Here is a 19,603-nt window from a genome sequence, read left to right on the forward strand (position 1 = left end):
TCGTTGTCGGTGCTGCCAAATGTGCTGCCTTTTCGTAGTCGGTGCTTCCAAATGTGCTGCCTTTTCGTAGTCGGTGCTTCCAAATGTGCTGCCATTTCGTTGTCGGTGCTTCCAAATGTGCTGCCTTTTCGTTGTCGTTGCTTCCAAATGTGCTGCCTTTTCGTAGTCGGTGCTTCCAAATGTGCTGCCTTTTCGTTGTCGGTGCTGTCAAATATGCTGCCTTTTCGTAGTCGGTGCTTCCAAATGTGCTGCCTTTTCGTTGTCGGTGCTGCCAAATGTGCTACTTTTTCGTTGTCGGTGCTTCCTAATGTGCTGCCTTTTCGTAGTCGGTGCTTCCTATTGTTTTTCTTTTTCTGAAGGTGCTTCCAAATGTGCTTCCTTTTTTGTTGATTGTGCTTCTATTTTTTTAATGTTGTTTTGACTCTAGTATTTTAGTAAATATTGTTCTTGATTTGACTAGCGTATTATTTAAACCGTTTAATGTATATAAACGAGTCCTAGACATCAGGACGCTCAACTTGTTACTGCCGTCGACGGTGTACGGATCACCTAGTTTGTTTCTTCTGGTGCATAAGTCGTGTAATTGCCTGTTCCTGAGACTTCGATGGCATCTTTACCGACTTTAACGTCGTACTCGATGGAGGATGTACCATCGACTACGGGAACCATGACGTCGGCGCCGACGATGTTGGAGCAGATCCCGTTGGCAACGCCTCTGACAACACTGGAGGAGACTTCGATATGTGCTGTTCCACTATCAGCTGAAGTTTCATCAGCATTGAATACTTCAATTAATGAAGAGCGTACTTCGCATCAGTGCAAATACTGTGGTGCATCATTTACTATCACCTCAAATGCTCGCAGACATGAAAGAAGCGGTTATTCTAATAATGTTCAAAGAATACAATTTCAGTGCAATAAGTGCAATAAACTAATTTCACGTCTCGATAGCTTACATCGTCATTATAAAAATTCTCCGAGACGTATAATGAACATGGTTATTGATTTGACTCATGTTTTGTACTGGCTAATGAGGCTTAGTCTGTACAATAAGAAGACTGTTTGAATCGAGGAATCCAAAAGGCTTTGGTAATTTGTCAGTGTTTTTTTTTTGTACTTGTAGTAGTGTATTGAATTTATGTAATACATTTTTTTTAAAAGAACTTGTGGTGTTTTTTTTCTCAAACCTAACACTTTTTTAGTTTTTTTTAAATTAAATTTGTTTTGTATCGGCCAGGGATCGAACCTAGTACCTTAGTCGATCCAATCAATCATTATATGGATTACAAATTTATTTAATGAATTTTGGTTTTTTTCCCGCTTTTCTAGCCTTAAAATTATGCATTTCCAATATGGTGGTCTTGATGTCTGATAGGATGGTGGTCGTAGAGGATTTAGAGTCTCTTTACGAATGTTGAACATGGTTTATTGAAATTATTATTTTTTACTTAAAATTAAACATTATTGCAACGATCGGGTATCGAACCGAGGATGGGAATCGATCGAATCAATATGTAAATTAATGAGTGATTTATTTAATTAATTTTGGAACTTTTCCCGAATTTCTAGCTAAATAATTACGGATTTTCAAGATGGTGGTCAAATGACAAGATGGCGGGTGTCACAGCAATAATAAATGATTACTGCACTCTAGGGGATACGAACTAAACTTACATGGCGTCGGTGCTTTCTAGCCTACGATACAATGATGATGGCTTCCAGCATCGAAAACAAGATGGCGGTAATGACGTCATACTAGATGATGTTATATATGCTTTGAAAAAAGGTGGAGGGAGTCAGTCTGCCAGCAGCTACCACGGGGGAAGGATCGGTCACTATTTTTATTTATTTTTTACCTTCACCGGGTTCAAACCGAGGACTTCGAACTCCGTGTCGTAAAAGTATAATTTTTAAATATTTTTTTTTAAATTTTATTAAGTGAATTTTTTTATAAAATTTAAATTTTTTTTCATTAAAATCGGATAATAAATAAAAAAGTTAAAGATGGCGACTGTAACGAAAAACTGCAACTGTGACGTCATCATCCAATATGGCGGAAAACACATCGCCGGAATGTTCGAGAACACAATGACGTCATCCAAAATGGCGGATCCAAGATAGCCGCCATGATCTACTTGTCCCGTTACGTTATGTTCCGTTACGATGTGTCCCGTTAAGCTGTGTCCCGTTACACTCCTCCAAGATGGCCGCCGTTACGTCAGGGATGTGGCTCGGCTCTCGGCTCCACCACACAGCACGCCCCGGACCCGTGCGCCCGGACATACTTTCCTATACTACTCACATGAAGACATGCAAAGGACCAGCTGCGCGACAGAAAGTAAAGTTTTCGGTGGAACAACGATGTATCGATGTGCATAAGAGTATGCCTGGAAATGGTAAAATTGCAGTAACATCAACATCTGGTTCGGGTCTGGAAGGTTCGTCTACATCAGCACGGTATCCTTGCAGCTACTGCGATATGACGTTTGCATTTACCCATGTAGCACGAAGACATGAGAGGTGTAAATGCAAGAAGAATCCTTCTCGCATGAAGTTTCGCTCTGATGAGTGTCATGAGTGGTTAACTCGAATTCATAGTTTGCGACGACATGCGAAAATATGTAAAGGTGAAGTCCGTGCGCCTACTGCTGAACTACCTGCAGCCATTTCGACTCCTCGCTTTAGAATGGAGACACGGGTGCGTACAACCAAAAAAACAGATGCGCAGCAACCGATTGCTATGACGTCTGAACATGGAACTAAACCTAAGACTGTGTTTGGAGCATTACAAGTGAACGATAATGGCTTCTACTTGGCGCAGTCTGCATTTCGTGGAACATTGAAGGACTACTATTATCTAAATGCGTTTAGTGAGTCGAAAGACATTTGTAATTTTCTTAATGATATCAGACAGAACATAATCAATCAGCTTACTGATGACGTAGCAACAAACGGACCTTTGAAATATATTTTGTGGTTGGACTGTATATATGGAAACCTATATCTGTTCGATGACAAAGTGAAGAAGTGTGCATTCAAGACATCGGCTGCAGTAATTTACAGTTCTAACGATGTGAAGCAAACTGTTAAACACGGTGTCCAGAAACTCTGTCAAGAAGAGGAGGACTATATCAGTAAAGGTTCTGGTTGGTCTCTGTCTAGTATAAACCGATTGGAGCTAAAAATTAGCCATTTCACGCCTATGCAGGGCTAAATGTTTGTAATATTGCTAACCTTCGCAGGTGATCCTGTAGTAGAATAGAAATTATGTAATAAATATTTTTTTTGTAAAAGAAATTGTGGTGTTTAATTCCTCGAACCTGATACTTTTCTGGTATTTAAATTAAACTTTTTTTTAGCTACGTTCAGAGATCGAACCAAGTATAGATTCAATATGTAAAGTAATGTGTGATTTTATCGGTGAATTTTGTATTTTTTCCCGAATTTCCAGCTAAATAATTACACGATTTCAAGATGGCTGCCATAACGAAACATGCAGCATTAATAGGATCCAATATGGCTGTCTAAACGTAAAGTGTAACGATGACAACGTACTTAACCAAGATGGCCGGCGTAACGAAACATGAAATATTTATATAATCCAATATGGTGACCATAACGATAAGTGCATCATTGGTTTTTCAGTAATATTTTATTAAATTTTTATTATTCAATTCGATTGATTAATTTTTTTTGTGATTTTTAAAATTTTTCCCGATTTTCTAACATTATAATTACGGATTTCCAAGATGGTGGACATGACGTCATACTAGGTGACGTTATATACTTTGACATAAGTGTCGGGGGTCAGACTGCCAGCACCCACCACGGGGAAGGATCGACCGCCATTTTTTATTTTTTTTTGCACTCGTCGGATTCGAACTGTGGTCTCCGAGCTCCATGTCGTAAATGTAGGTTTTTAAAAATATTGTTATTAAAATTTTATTATTGAATTTTTTTTTGTAAATTTAAAAAATTTTTCATTAAAATATGATATTAATTAAACAAGTTAAAGATGGCGGCCGTAACGGAAACTACAACGGTGACATCATGATTCAAAATGGCTGCCATGGCATTCTAATTTTCAAGGTCATGGCCTGATAGCGGCTTAACGGCGGCTACTTCTTAGGACTATTAAGCCGCTTTTAGGACATTTCGTGGTTTCTAAGTCATAACGACTTTTGAGGATTTTCGAAATCCTAATTTTTGAATTGTGGAATTTTTTGAAATTTTTTGGCGGAATTTTTTCCACAAAAATGAAAATTTTGGCGAATTTCGGGCATATTTTGGAAAAAGTTTGGAAATTTTTGGCAATTTTTAAGGTGAAATTCCAAGGTAAAGGTCAAAGGTCAATGTCACAACCATCCAAGATGGCCGTCGTGACGTCACAAGCCAAGATGGCGGTCGGCACCACAGGCACCACAGCCTGAAGTCTTTTTCCGGATCCCCATTCATATACTACTCTCGCAGCCATGAAAGAATTAGGTGTCCAAATAATGTACTACAATAAACCAAGCACAAAAAAAACAACAAGCAAATTACTAAATTATTTAGTGATTCTGGATATATACATTCTTCTTAGTGTAGTCATGTGACATTGACGATTCAATAAAGTTCAGTTTCTACCTGCACAGTTTTTGTAATGGACTAAAGATTCTCACATCGGCAGTATATGGCACCACACCATTCGCACAGTATATTGATTATTAAATATTTTATGAATTTTAAATCTTTTCCCTTTAAAATCTTAAAATAATTACGAATTTTCAAGTTGGTGGTCATAACGAAAATTGCAACATTGAAAATCCAAGATGGCGGCCATTACTATATGTGCAACCATGATGTCATAAATTTCCAAGATGATTGGAGTAATGAAATGTGCAATGTTTCTAGAATGTAAAATGGCGACGATAACAAAATGTGCAATGGTTATGTCTGAATTCAAGATGGTGGTAATGTTTTTATTATTTATTTTTACAAATTTTAAAATATTTTCTGTTAATAATTACAGTTATTCAAGATGTTGGACATTACAAAAATTACAATGGTGACATAAATAAAAATGGCCGAAATTTCTAGAAAACTTAGTGGTGGAATCCAAGTGGGCATATCAAATATGGCCGCTAGTTTTAAGGTCAAGGTCAAAGGTCAAGGTTATCCAAGATGGCAGCCCTGATGTCACAATCCAAGATGGCTGTCGGCACCAAGCACCACAGCCTGAAGCCTGTCACAGACGGAACCAAACTATAATACTACTATAATAAAGCAGAATAGCTGAATGATTTTCTGCCTCTGAGATTATGTTAGCCCTGAGATAAAATTTTTGTGCTATGGAAATATAATCTAGAAAGGTCTGATCATTTGGAGGTTGCTAAACTGTGATTTATATTTGTAAATGAAACAGGGATATTCGTGTAAATTTACAAATATTTGTAAATTTGTACATTTACATGAAAACACTTTATCACTACAAAATAGTGTTTGCAGTTATACTGGGTTCGGATTATTACACGGGCATTTATGCTTTGTGTTGTCCCAGAACCCCCAATAGTTAAAGTTATTTGTTAACCTTTAACTAAATAGCTTTCCAGTACTAAATGAGCAAATTAATAAATACTTACAGTAAAAAAGTTTGATGATTAAAAATTTATAATGTTTTCCATGGTTTAAAAATATATGGTTAAATGAAAAATCAAGTAGAATATAAAATAATTCGCCAATATTCTTAATAATTTTTCAGGATTATCTCGAAAAACGTATTTCAAACATACAAATAGAACAATAGCCACCTTTCTTGAAGTATTACAAATATTTCTTGGCAACTTGTTACCAAAGGAATCTTTTGTGAAAGTACAGATATTTTTTTCTCTGTGTACACGATACGCTACCTTGTACGTCTGAGCCGCACCCATCCTGCTTTGAGCCTCCGTTGGGATAGAAGTCGGCGTGTCCCAAGGCCGTGAGGTACCCTTGGACCCCGCCATTGGTGTGTATCACTTGCACGAAGCCTGCATCAGCCTTGTTCAGTTTATTGGCAGCCGATGCAGTGTAAAACAAAGGCCCAGCTGGGTCGAGACCTGGGCATCGCAACATGTACATTTTTAGCAAACTGTACCAACCGAAAACATTTCCAACACTTCATCTTTTTTAAAAGAAGTGAGAATTCAAGCCAAACTCAATAGCATTTTCATATAATAAAGTTAAAGGTACTTGTTGCAGTCGTATCTTTCGTATATTTTGTCTAAACTATCTAATACTGCTAACATTATTTACCAACTTAATGTTTTATTTTGGGAATAGGAAAATGTATATAAATATAAATCATCATTTTTAGTCCTTCAGTAATTTTCCTGTCTATCGCCTAATTAGAAACCATTTGTGTTATATAAAATCCTAGGCATTCATTAATGAGTTCCTTCTTCATCAAGTAACTATGCTCTTTTATAAAGAGAAATAATATTTTTGGCATTCTTTAAAGTGGGAATCATGTAATTTTCCATTTGACAATAAACTAGGATGTTGTAAATAATTTTTATGTACTAACAATACAGTGCAAATGATTGGATGTGCAATGTAACCATGTAATAGAAAGTATTTTCATTATCTCATGTAGGAATACCAGCGTGGATTGTTGACATATATAGCTCCACATAAATATTCAGTCTCGTAGTAGTTAAATGTTAAAAAGTTATTTTGGGAGGAACATATTTCCTATGATTAAATATCAATTCAAGACTTTACTCAGTTAAAAACTTTATACTTTATTTCAAACTAATGTGTGGAATAAATGTGACATACCTGTCACCCTGCCAACGCTACCACTTCTGACGCGGTAGCCCGCCATGCCGGCGACGTGGGCGCCCAGGCTGAAGCCGATGATGTTCAGCCTGGTCAGACTGAGCCCCCGGGAGACCAGGTAGTCGACGAACTGTGCCACGAAGGCCGACACCTCGCGGGCGTTTCTCACGGCCGTGGGGTAGGCGGGCGCAGCCGGGCCCGACCAGTCCACGTTGATCACGTTGTAGCTTCCTGCCGCCTTCAGGTACCCTGGACGACGATACCGGTGTTGATGCAGCACGATTTGACTTGATGTACAGTCTCGTCAACAGGGAGAAAATTAAAGAAAAATGCTTGACTTGAGATGAATAATGGTAAAAGTAAGATTGGCCATATCCAAAGAATATGTAAAAGAGAGGCTGCTTAGGAAAATAATGGATTTGAAATCATGGAGAAAAAGGGTACCAGGATGTTAAAAGAGGTGGTGTGAAGAGCAGATTGTTAGAAGAGGTCAGGAGAGAGGAGAATAATGGAACAAAGTGAAGAAGGAGGAATGGTAGATGGACAGAGGACGATGAAGGCATTTTATTTGCTGACCTGGCCACAGGTTGAAATCAGTTCATTATGATGATGATATGTCACTCAACCTCACAGTTTCAGGAAACTGGGCGGGAAATGGTCAATACCGATAGTAAGCAACCATTTAAGCATGTGTTTTGAGGAATACCAAAATGGCCTGATGGGGATTATTATCCGAGTACTTTGGAATGCGAGTTTAGTGCCTTACGACTGCCCCACCCCACTTCTTGTAATGATATTTACGACGAGTTCTCGAGCAAAGGAAATCCGTGTGCAATTCCATATTTTACCGGTCGGAGCCATGCAGTGGGCTAGTATGTTTTCTCCGAGTGCTCCAATTTCACTTCATGATTGAGTTCAGTCTCTGTTTCCTTCAAATATTTCACACCTCATCCCTCTTTAATTATATCTATTTATACGAGACAGAATCGCTTTGTTGCTCAACTCTGAGTGCGGTGTGTTGGCGAAGGCGTGGGGGATTGCCTTTGACAGGCATGAACCCCCCCAAAAAACGATGTTATCCCCGTGGGTAATTTCAGCCATCAGCCAGGATTCCACATCATTAGAGCAGTGGCGGTCCTAGAATTTGCGAGGTCCTGTCCATTTACTGGCACAAGTAAATAATATTTTGGAGATGAGCCTTACTGGGAGGCCTAAGGGCTATGTAATAACTCTCAAGAGAAAATATAATTTTGGAATCCCTCCACCCAAAAAATTGAAAAATAGCCCCTTTCAAACACACACACATATTTATATTGCCAGCCTTAATCTTATATTTCGAAAACGGTTCAGATATTTTATCTTAAGAACTGTTGTAATTCTTCCTACAGTGTTTAAAAATGGATTGATGTTTATAATAAATATATGTCTGCCATTTAATCAGTATTTAAAGCGCCGGGGTGGTTTCCCGCTTTGCCTGAATTAAAAGCCTCTCCTGCCTTAGGGATAAACTTCACAGTTTAAAAAATATCATTCTAACTGGTTTAAATTCATCTGTGTGAATATTAACTCTTTCATCTGTGTTTTTAAACCAAAAGAGAACGAATTAGTGGGATAAACATAGAACCAAAGTCGCATCAATAATTTTCTTTTGTGACGACAATTTCCTAGACCGTATGTTTTGGACAACCAAAAAAATTGAAAAAATATATCCGAAAGTTCCTTTTTTAGTACATCATTCAATGTGCATATTTTCTAAATCATAAAATAGACATTTTTTAAATTTTATTTATTTATTAGTGAAACTGTGAAAATCAAATAACCATTTTCCTATGTTCTTGTGTGTGCAATAGACTTGTTATTACTTCACAGAATAAATAATGTGCATCTCGTAGGTATTTTTCTAGAATAAACGACTGTTCTGTGTCATTAGAATAGATGTTGACTCTCATAGTAAATCCATTTGGGGCTACTGGAGTTCAAGGTACAGGTTATTATAGTGATGCTGTCCCTTAGAAGTCTCCTTGTTTCATTGTCTATAATAATATTATAAAAGCGAAAGTGTGTTGTCTCTTTGTCCTTCTTTCATGCAGCAACGTAGACACGGATGGAAATTATATATTCATTTAGGTAGTTAATGGGCCAGTGAGTAACATAGTTTACATATAATTATAAAATTCCATACATAAGGGAGTTAAAATGGGATGAATTCAATTTCATAATATAAAATCATTAGTGATAGGTCATAGACACACGAACAGCAAGTTTCATGTCCGCCACATGGTCATATATTAAGGTGTGGCAACTTATATCCTTATCCTTGGCGAAACCCATCCGATTTTTGAAGCTCACGGCTGATAGCAAACTAAAGGCGCTAATAACAGTTTAGTTTAGAACTTCTTCAATATAGGGCATTGCCTTAATTTCGTAACGCGATTTTGGGGCATTTGTCACATTTGACCTGGGGCTTACCTGCCTTGCAATAGAATGAAGCTTAAGATTGGAATTTCCGTTTTACCGATGCGTAGCCTTGATGCAAATTAATGGAACTTTAAAATCAAAATTGCTAGTTTTTCAAGAGAATGTCCTACGGACTTGAAACTCGGTAGTGATAATCCTTATATTATGATTTGTTAAGACTTGGCAACGTCGGGTACTCCAGCTAGTTGTATATAAATATGGTACTCTAGGTCAAGAGAAGGTTAGGGATAAAATCGAAGGAGAAGAATGAGCCCGACCACCGGCGAGCAACCGATTTGTGCCGATGCCGCCTGCCATCGCCGCTGGCATCACGCTGTCCGACCCGTCCACAACTACGCCCAAGGGCTTTGTCGTCGAGAAGGGTAGGCCATATCATCCTCAAGAATTGGTGATAGACTTCGTACGAGATGGCTCTTCAGTTTGATGTCTTGGGAAGTGCTCGTAAGGGAGCGAGTGGAAATTGCTCACCGAGTAGTAATTGTAACTCGCGTAGCGAGCTGAAGTCTTTGACTTGTGGTTTGAGGAGCTTATGGACGTGGCTAGCGTGGCGGCGATGGCGAGTCTTGTTTGTTTTTGCAGATACTTGTGGTAACTCTACCACCTGTGCCACCTATAGTTCTGAAAAACTACCAAACACAAGATAATACGCTCAAGAATGCAACGTTTCTCAGATATTAAACGTACAGCCGCCGTGTTCTGTTCGCTGAATTTAAGACCCAAGGGTGTGGTCTTGGAGGCAGACAGACATCTTGGAACTGCTCAAAGAATGACTTGTCGTGGACAGCGAGTCCGAAAGAAGTGGAGCGAGTCCTAATGGCGCAGGCGCCGTTCGAGCGTACCTCGCTACAACAAGTGGACTACTCGTTGAAAAAACTCGCCGCCCTTTAGGACAACATTACAAGGCGAGTTATGGCATCGTGTATCGTAGTCGCAGGGGTGTTAAAAAATACATCACTTTCTAAATACTGGATTTTACATTGCCTTGATAGTGGAATATTTAATTGTTGGTGTTGATCACATTCTTATTTAAATGTGCTCGTTATGCCAAAGTATATTGTAATGTAAAGTTGGTTGGCAGCTCCTTAACAGATAATGTGCTCAGTCTTATAAAGCTTATTAAGACCCCATTTTAAATAATTTTCTCTTGGGCTGTTAGTGTTAGTATCAGTTTTGCCTAGTTCTTTTAATGGACCATTTTATGAGATCAATTGTTTTACTATTTCGTAGTGGTTGTCGAAACTCTACCGGTTTTATTTAAATCGTGTACTGTAGTGCACATATTGTTTACATTCCTTCCTTGATAATTAACCCTCTTTGCATTCCGTGATCCCAGAGAATAAAAGGCTTAGAAAGGAAACCTCGAGTTCAGATTTTAATATTTACCTCTGTTGCCAATTGTGATATTTCATATATGCAAAAATAACCACAGACTTGTGTTAAAAAAAGTTACAGTATATGTCCTATAATATTACAAACTATTTCTTGGCCAACTTATAAAATATGAAATTGTTGTAAAATTACAAAGAATTTTTTTTCTGTATTCAGTACTAACCTGACACAATGTTCATCACACTGGCCACACCCGGGTTGGACGTCCATCCATGAATAACGAAAACTGTATCGTCAGAAAAGTTTATTGTTCCCAAGTTCGCCGATCCGTTTTTCAGTACAACCGGGTCCGACGCTTTCCTGCAAAGTAAAAAAAAATACTTATAAAATTATACTCACAAATTAAAATTTTCTTATTGTGGAGATGAATAAATGTAGTCACAAAAATACGAAACAATAAATTTTTCATGTCAATAACTCTAGATTTCTAAAACATTTTCATTCAAGAGTCTTAATAAATATTATTGATTTCATTAACAAAGAGTTTTCTGTATATTCTCAGTAAATTACATTATTTGTCACACATAGAACGTCTAGTACTAAGCATAGCTGAAAATGTATATTAATTAATATTCATTAGGCTAATTTTGGATTATATTATTTTTTCCAATCTATGTTATTATGGTTCATTTTACATTGAGTACAAATTTTTATTTTAATGAATTAAGTTTATTTTAATTAATATTTACGTATCGATCTTAGCATAACTGTGTACTTTCCATGAAGTAAAGATTTAGTGTTAAAAAAGAATTTTCATGTGTACGTACAGAATTTTAAAAGATTATTCACAAGGATTATATGTTATTAAAATAGTAATCATTAGTTTAAAAAAATGTTGTAATAACTTTTAAGTAACTTCATTCTTGAAAACATGTCTAATTCCAGAAATTAATTTTCAAACAGTAAAAAAAAACTTGAAACATTGTATATACTTATAATTATTTAATATGTATTAGTATTAATTCTTTATAGTTCAATTTGACTGCTCATAATTTATTGAGTTTATTTGGTTAACTTGTTTTCTTTGGTAATGTTACCTGATTGCGATAAGAAAAAGCCCAGCAAGTATTCATTATTATGTTCACTTGATATTGGGCGTATGAATCGATGGTGGAGGAGGCAGGGGGGCCCTGGCCCCCTGGAATCAAAGAACCCCTCTGAGAGGGCCCACTTGCGATTGCAAGATCGTAACTGTGAAATAGGAATGAAAAACGTTATGCCATGGTCCCCCTCCCCCTGGAAATCCTACAGATTTTCGCCCATGCATCACCAGTTGCGTGACAATTTTGCAGATTGTGAATAACTTTGACTAAGTATCTAAAGACGAAAATAAAACGCAAGCGAGCGTTCCTGATATTTCAAAAAAAATAACCATTAAATAAAAGCACACAGGAAACTAAAAAAACTAAAAACTAAAAATAAAAAAACCAGACGATTTTGTGAAAACAGTTGCCAAGAAGTAGTTTGTAGCACTACATGGAAGGTAATGTAACTTTGTACAACACATGGCTATTGTTATTGTTGCATATATGAAATACGTTTTTCAAGATAATACTGAGTATTTATTGAGAAAATTAGCGCATAATTTTACATTTTAATTGATGTTTCATTCAAGTATAATTTTTTAAGTGGAACTTCTTTGATGGGGAGAAATAATTTTCGAGCTTTACGAAAATTCCGATCGCATGAAGGGAAATAGTTAAATACGTGGTGGGAGAAGCGGTAGATAAGACGGCAGGAGAAAAGTATAAATGACACCGCATACTTGCAAACTTGCACGCGTGCACGCTTACAACGCTTGCACAATTGCACGCTTGCGTACTTGTACTCTTGCGCTCTTGCTGTCTTGCCCAATCGCGCACTCGCATATACGTGGTTGTTTGTTGGGGGGTGGCGCGTCGAGCTATCCCCACTCCGGGGATGTTGGCCCTATCCATGACCGTTGGAGCAGCCTTGTAGCCTTGAGTGGGCTCCACGTGGCGGCGTGCGGTTCAGGTTGAACCCCGCCATGCTGCAGGGATAGGCGGGTCGCGACGGTAGGGACCCGCCTACGCCTGAGCCATCCTTCTTGCTGGCATCTAGTGAGGTAGTAGTAGGCAGAGGGCAACGCAACGGGGTTTGAGCTTATGTTTGTTCACTGCGCCACGGGCTATATTCGCAAGAAAATATTTTTCTTTCATGTAGCCTACGTATTATTTTAATCACTTGTGTAAATCATAATAAATTGTTAAACAGTGTTGTGTGAGTATTGTTTTAGCTGTGTAACTAAATATTTTTTGGTACAATCCTTTTAACGCTTTAGTTTTACAATGGTAATTATTTATCAAGATTTAATTAACTGAATAACGCACCGTACTATAGTTACGAGCCAACGAACATGTAGATAATGTAAGATAAGATAAGTCCAACTAAGAGGCCCTACTATTTTTCGGTGGGAGTATAGCTGTGGGCGATTGTGGCTCAACAAATTAGCATTGATCTAGGACCTGTTTGTATGCCATGCTGTTAATACTAGAATGCTATTCGTGGAATGGTATACAAATAACTTTAACTATTAGATGTGCTAAGACAACACAAAGCATTTATTCCCGGGTGAGCATACGAACCCAGTTTTACTGCAAACAATGTTTTTCATGTTTGTGTACAAATTACAAACATCTGTAATTTTACGTGGATATTTCTGTTCCAAAAACAAAAACAACTACAGAGTAAGAACGTAAAAATGAGCATGGAGTGTGGGACCAAGCCTTGATCTCTGTTAGAGTTTGATCAAGAGTAACTGTTAAGTTTGATACGTTATATAAATATTATGTTTTATGATTTGCACTGTCTTAGAGAAACCTCAAGACTGGACCACAATGATAAATGTATAAACACACGTAAAACAAGCCACTGTCGGAGATGTCAAATGTTAAAAGCCTAGACAGCACAGAAAATTCCTTTAGTCAAAATAAAAACAATGTATTACAGCACAGATAACACAGTGGTCTGACAACGACGAGACAGTTTTTTCAGTGAACCGAACTCGGAGTGGATTCTACGATATTGCAGGTTTTCGGTGACTAAAGCTGCAAAAAAGGGCACAGATGCTAAACTGCACTGAAATAAATGTAGGTTAGCTTTATGCTTTTAAGTTCGGGATTATAAACTACGCAAGGAAGGCAACGACGCAATACCGCGACACCGCAACACGCGACCAAAACATGAAATTCTCGGTCGTTTATAAAGCACGAATGTCACACAACACGTTACTACTCCTAAAACTTGATAAAAAAAAAAGCAAATTTCTTTCCGGACGGTTTTTGATGATTCGTGTTTATCATGAAAACACTTGACATTGTCATTAATTTATTCCAAAAGTCAGGGGCGGCTCTATGGCAGAGCAAGCCACGCAATCACCCAGAGCTCCGCTACTATCAGAGACTGCGCCGGTGCTTCCCATTTTATTTTATTTGTTTGTCTAGTGTCCTGATAAAAATACGGACATTAATGGGAATAGGGAACTTAAAATCATGTAAGCATATAATGGATATCTTGTTAAGTGTATTACCACGTAAATATTTAAGTGTACCAGAATTTGATCGTTATCATCTATAAAACTGACCCGAAGATAACTTATCAGAAAAAATTTAAACTTTCTTGAGATGAATTGGCAAAACCATCGTCGAAAGTTCCAGGTTTGCTGAAAATATTGTTTAAAAGAGTTTATATTTCAAATTCTCCGTAAAACTAGATGGTCCAGGGTCCCGCAAAGTCCAGTTCTGCCGCTGTTAAAAGAATTTTTTTTGATTAGGTGAAATTTTAACAAATTAAAAGTTACTTTAATATTATCACGCAACGTCTGCCTCTTTAAGATGTTTTCGGAGGACTTCAATTCGGTTGTTGACAAGTTGGACATGTGGAGGTAGGGTATTCGAAACCGGAACCGATTTTCAGAACTGAGAATTTCCGGTACTTTTAGTCCTAGAAGTTTTTTTTTTTAATTTTTATCATTAATGGTGAAGCAAACAATGGTTGGAGTAGTAATAGATTTTATTAACAATTAAAAAGTTTGAGTGATCACAAGTAAAACAATAAAAAATTTTGCTATAATTTTTTATTGCAAATGTGTCTACTACTCTCAATATTTAACTTCAAAAAAATGCTAAACAAATAATTGTTTTAACGTTTAAAATATCACAAAATTATCTTAAAATAATATTTCCTCTTTTCCTAACAAACTGAAAAAAAAATAATTTTTTATAGAGTATTGGCTTGACAACCACAGGCACACACAGCAGTCCAAACTCAGACAGACGACGGAGGAGCGCAGTCTCACTTCCCTCTCCGGACCCACAAACATCACCTCGCCAGAGGAGAGTAGCAAATTAAAGTACCCTCAGCGCGCAATAAATACAAAATTTTATGCTGCCTATGTTGAGTCCCGAAAGTTCCGAAAAAACCGCGAATGTGTTTTAAATTAACGGTTCATTTACTGTAACAAAGTATCGGGAATTACCGGTACTTTCGTGACCAAGATATCCCGGTTTTGAACCCTACTTGGAAGCACAGATAATGTCAGGGACACACGACAACGGGAACGGCCAAGATGATAGTGGCCCCCGAAACTCTTGGAGTTCATTCATGTCGGTATCTGAGACCAAAACACTGGTTCTCGTCACTAGAGCCCGACTTCAGTGGCAGACACGAAAATATTTTCGGAAGGATGATTTAAAAAATATAAAAATATAAAAATTTGAAATCGTGTTATTTTCTACAATTCAACCATATTTATATACAGGCGTCACAGGCATTTAAATGTCAAAATAATAAATTTAAAAATCTAAACGGACAATATGTTTTTTTATTTTTATTTTTTTAAATTATCTTTTTATCAGAATTCTGACAGAACGTATGTTAAGGCAAATGTTATAAAAATATCACAACTCTCGTATGAATAAATTATAATTTACGATTTACACGTAAAAATTCGCAAGAATGTCTTACCTTGTTTAATGAACATTTTTGTAGCAGACCGGAAGTTATGACCTCTTAAAGGATTGCCATTGTTGTGGTTGCTATTCGCGGGGCACCACCTGGATGATCTTACTACCGTCGAACATCTGCGTGTTACGGGTGATCTGTCATCCCGACAAGGCTCCTCATCAAGTTTGGCGCGCCTCGACTGAGGTAGTGGACTGGTGGGGGTTACCAGGTGACTGATAAAATGACTGTACTGTTCCTCCTTTCTACCCCACGGAAGTAGCAGAAACTTGCACCTTCTGGTTCGTTAGGGAACGAAGGGAAGCGCACCAGAGGAGTACATATGGACCCGACCTGGGCACAGCGAGCACAAAGAGGGAGTGTAGGAGTACAAGAAGCACACCTCCAAGAAAATCGTCTTGCAGCCACCCTGTCAGACCAACCGAAGAACGTCACTATGCCCGAAAGCGCACTGATGGTTGGAATTGAACTTAGTCTCTGTGATTATTTAAAGAAACTTTATCTTTAACTCTGTAATCGGACTTAACCCAGTCGTCGACGATGGATCCCGGAGTGTTGTGCTGCGGACAGCGACAGAGTTAAGAAGGTTATCGCCAGCGACTTGAAGTGTCAACTCGTGCTGCAATTTGGTGACTCGTTGGGCGAATGTTTTGGTGATGTGCCGCAAATAAGTGAATTTCTCGGCACCATCTCATATTTTTTATTTATTCATACTTTTTATCATTGTTTAGGTGGTTACACTTAATCTTTTATTTTTTAAAACTCACTGGGATCATTATTATTTAAGCATTATACAGTCGGTCCGTCCATTCCTAGCGCTACCGTGCTATGCTGCCGGTAGTGCCACGTTAGCAGCGTGTTGGCTTTACCCTGCCTGCTATCACGTACAAGTGCCCGGTGTTGGTGCCGAGTCTTTCCAGTAGCGCCAGACACGCACGGCGGTGCTGTGCATCCAGTCTACGTAAGTATGGTTCTTATCCTATGCTCGCCTTATCTTTTCTCGCCCCTCTCCTCTCCCCCCTTCCTAGACTTGCCTGCCATCTTGTCGCCAGCCCCCTTTTTACTTACTTACTGACAGGACTTAGCAACACATCGCCTCCTTCCAGGGAGACTCTCGGTAACATCATTGAAGATCGGATTCGCGTTGCTTGTTTGCATTTTAGCTGCGTCGGAAGCCGCTCTGAAGATAACAAGAGATGTAGTCCCGGAAAAAAGGGAGATAATTCCCTTTTTTATTTTATTTCATGTCAAGATGTAGTGATTTAGAGAAATTTCCTGTGATGTTGTCTTACATATTGTTGCCTATTATACAGTGCTTTCTTGGCCAACAATGGAAGTAACTTCTAGATTTTCCCCACTGCGGTAAGTGGAAGTAAAAAAGTTCTGGCTTGTACTAGAACTCTAACTTTGCTCAATAGCTAGCAGAATCTATTTTTGTATTTTTTCGTTTTTATTTTAAATTTTCTATTAATTTATTTTTATTTTTTTCTGTACTTTTATAATATCAAAGAAAACTTGCTGCGGTTTTCTCCGTTGCTTCCGATTATTCTTGTCAATACGTTTGCTCCTGAATATACTTGTCATTATGATGATGGTTTTCTCCGTGTGCTCCTGATTATTCCTTTGGTTTCTTTAAGTGCTTCTGTCTATTCTGAGAAACCGCTCTCTGCATGAAGTATTTTTTACCTAATTAGTAATGACATTTTATTTGGAGTTACAGTCAATTCAAGAATTTCTGCTACTAAATAGGCCCATGCAATTTATTTTACCAGGTCGAATTTTAAAAATAAACAACCATTACTTAGTCAAATAATATGCCATGAGAGATCTGTGAAGCACTAACATGCCAGACGAACTTCCTTCTCCTTGGTGTCTAGCGAAGCCCTCCTTATTTTGCGATCGTTAGAGAGCATCCTGCATCCCACATAAAAGAACTAAATAATATTTACCTGTAAGCATCATGTGGTGTCATCTGATATCAATAATCGACACTACTTTAAACAGGTTATTTTGCATGAGATAAATTAACTTTCACAATTGAATGGTGCTATTGTAGTCAGAGTCATGTAGTTTCGTAGCCATGTAGCCTCATGCCCTGGAAGCTTCGTAGTCCTGTAGCCTCGCAGTCTCGTAACCTTGTGTTCTGGAAGCTTTGTAGTTATGATGTCTTGGAGCCTCGTAGACTTGTAGCGTAACCAAGTAGCCTTGAAATCACGTAACCTTGTGTTCGGGAAGCTTTGTAGTCCTGTAGCCTCGTAATCACGTAACCTTGTGTTCTGGAAGCTTCGTAGTCTTGTAGCCTCGCGGTCACATAACCATGTAGACTCGCAATCGCATAGTATCGTAACCACATGGTTCGTAATCATGTAGTTATGATGTCTTGGAGCCTCGTAGACTTGTAGCTATGTAACCAAGTAGCCTTGTAATCTTATAACATAATGGTGTTGGAGCAGTTGGAGCAAAAGAGAAAATTCCGTCGACGACAGATGTGGCAATTGGACCCTTGTAGACGTGTAGCTTCGTAGTCAAGTACACATGTATACATGCAGTTCTGAAGTATCGTAGCTTCGTAGCCTCTTGGTCTTGTAGTCAAATAGCACAAGTCCTAAGAATATTTGGAATAAAATACCTTTGGCATTATTGATTGTTGGAGCCGAAGACAGTTGGAACATTTGTAGCTGATGGAATTTTGTAGCTATGTAGCTGTTGGAGCTTTGGAGCATTGAAGCATTTGGAGCTGTTGGAGCTTTGGATCATTTGGAGCTGTTGGAGCATTTGGAGCTATTGAAGCATTTGGAGCATTTGGAGCTGTTGGAGCATTTGAAGCATTTGGAGCTGTTGGAGCTTTTAAGCATTTGGAGCGGTTGGAGCTGTTGTAGTCAATGACTGATGGAGCCAATGACTATTGGAGCCAATGACATGTGGAACTAAAAACTGATGGATTCATAGACTGATGGAGACATTATATCCTAACTTAACAATGTATATCGCATTCTAGCGAGTTTAATGTAAGTGAGAATGTACCTCCTTTTCGTTAAATGAGCTTTCGTTTTGTAGAACGTGCTTCCTTTGATTGACGGTGCGTCCAAAATGTGCTTCCTTTTTGTTGATTATGTTTCCGAAATGTGCTGCCTTTTTGATTGTGCTTCCAAAATGTGCTGTCTTTTTGATGGTGCTTCCAAAATGAGCTGCCTTTTCTTTGATGGTGCTTCCAAAATGTGCTGCCTTTGTGATGATGGTGCTTCCAAAATGTGCTGCCTTTTTCTTGATGGTGATTCCAAATGTAATGCCTTTTTGTTGATGGTGCTTCCAAATGTGCTGCCTTTTTTATTGTGCTTCCATATGTGCTGCCTTTTTGTTGCAAGTGCTTCCAAAATGTGCTGCCTTTTGGTTTGTGCTTCCAAAAGATGCTGTCTTTTTGTTGATGATGCTGCATTTTTGATGGGATAGGTGGTCCTCTTGTAAGCGTAAAAACATGTTACGTTGGTTTAATTGAATATAATTAGCTGACATCGAAGAGGAAATAACTGGTCTATACGTCGAACATCGTTTATGACCCAGTCTCACGGTCCGAAGACGCTTGGTCTATATATGGATGGCTTTGTACATGAACGGATTAGAGGTTATTCTAAGTATCGAAAAACTAGATTTTCGTGTTAGGCTTATCGGCAACGTATTTAATTCATCTAACATTGTCGTATATTGACTTGAGTTGTTTTTCGTAGAGTGAATGATTTATAAACTCCATAAAATGTAATGTAAAACAGAAACTAAATTTTTTTTAATATTTAGTTATGCTTGTCACTGTTCAAGTATCGAACCAAGGACAAAAAATGATCGAATCAATTTGAAACTTGATTGTAAATTTTTTTGGTGAATTCTGGAATTTTTCCCGCATTTCTAGCTAAATAATTACACGATTCCAAGATGGCGCCCTAATTTCAAGATGCCGGGC

The 19,603-nt window shown here is 38.1% G+C and overlaps 1 protein-coding gene across 1 annotated transcript in view; it reads right to left on the reverse strand.

The window, feature by feature from the left end:
* LOC134538043 (lipase member H-like) overlaps positions 1-19,603 on the reverse strand; it is an 80,778-nt gene that overhangs the window by 36,193 nt on the left and 24,982 nt on the right. The window contains exons 3-5 of the mRNA XM_063379016.1: positions 10,829-10,965; positions 6,799-7,047; positions 5,889-6,077 (exon numbers count right to left, since the gene is read on the reverse strand). Of these exons, the coding sequence (XP_063235086.1) occupies positions 5,889-6,077; positions 6,799-7,047; positions 10,829-10,965 (575 nt within the window). The remainder of the gene's footprint in view (positions 1-5,888; positions 6,078-6,798; positions 7,048-10,828; positions 10,966-19,603) is intronic.

Source organism: Bacillus rossius, chromosome 13, assembly GCF_032445375.1.
Source record: "Bacillus rossius redtenbacheri isolate Brsri chromosome 13, Brsri_v3, whole genome shotgun sequence".
Classification (NCBI taxonomy): domain Eukaryota; kingdom Metazoa; phylum Arthropoda; class Insecta; order Phasmatodea; family Bacillidae; genus Bacillus; species Bacillus rossius.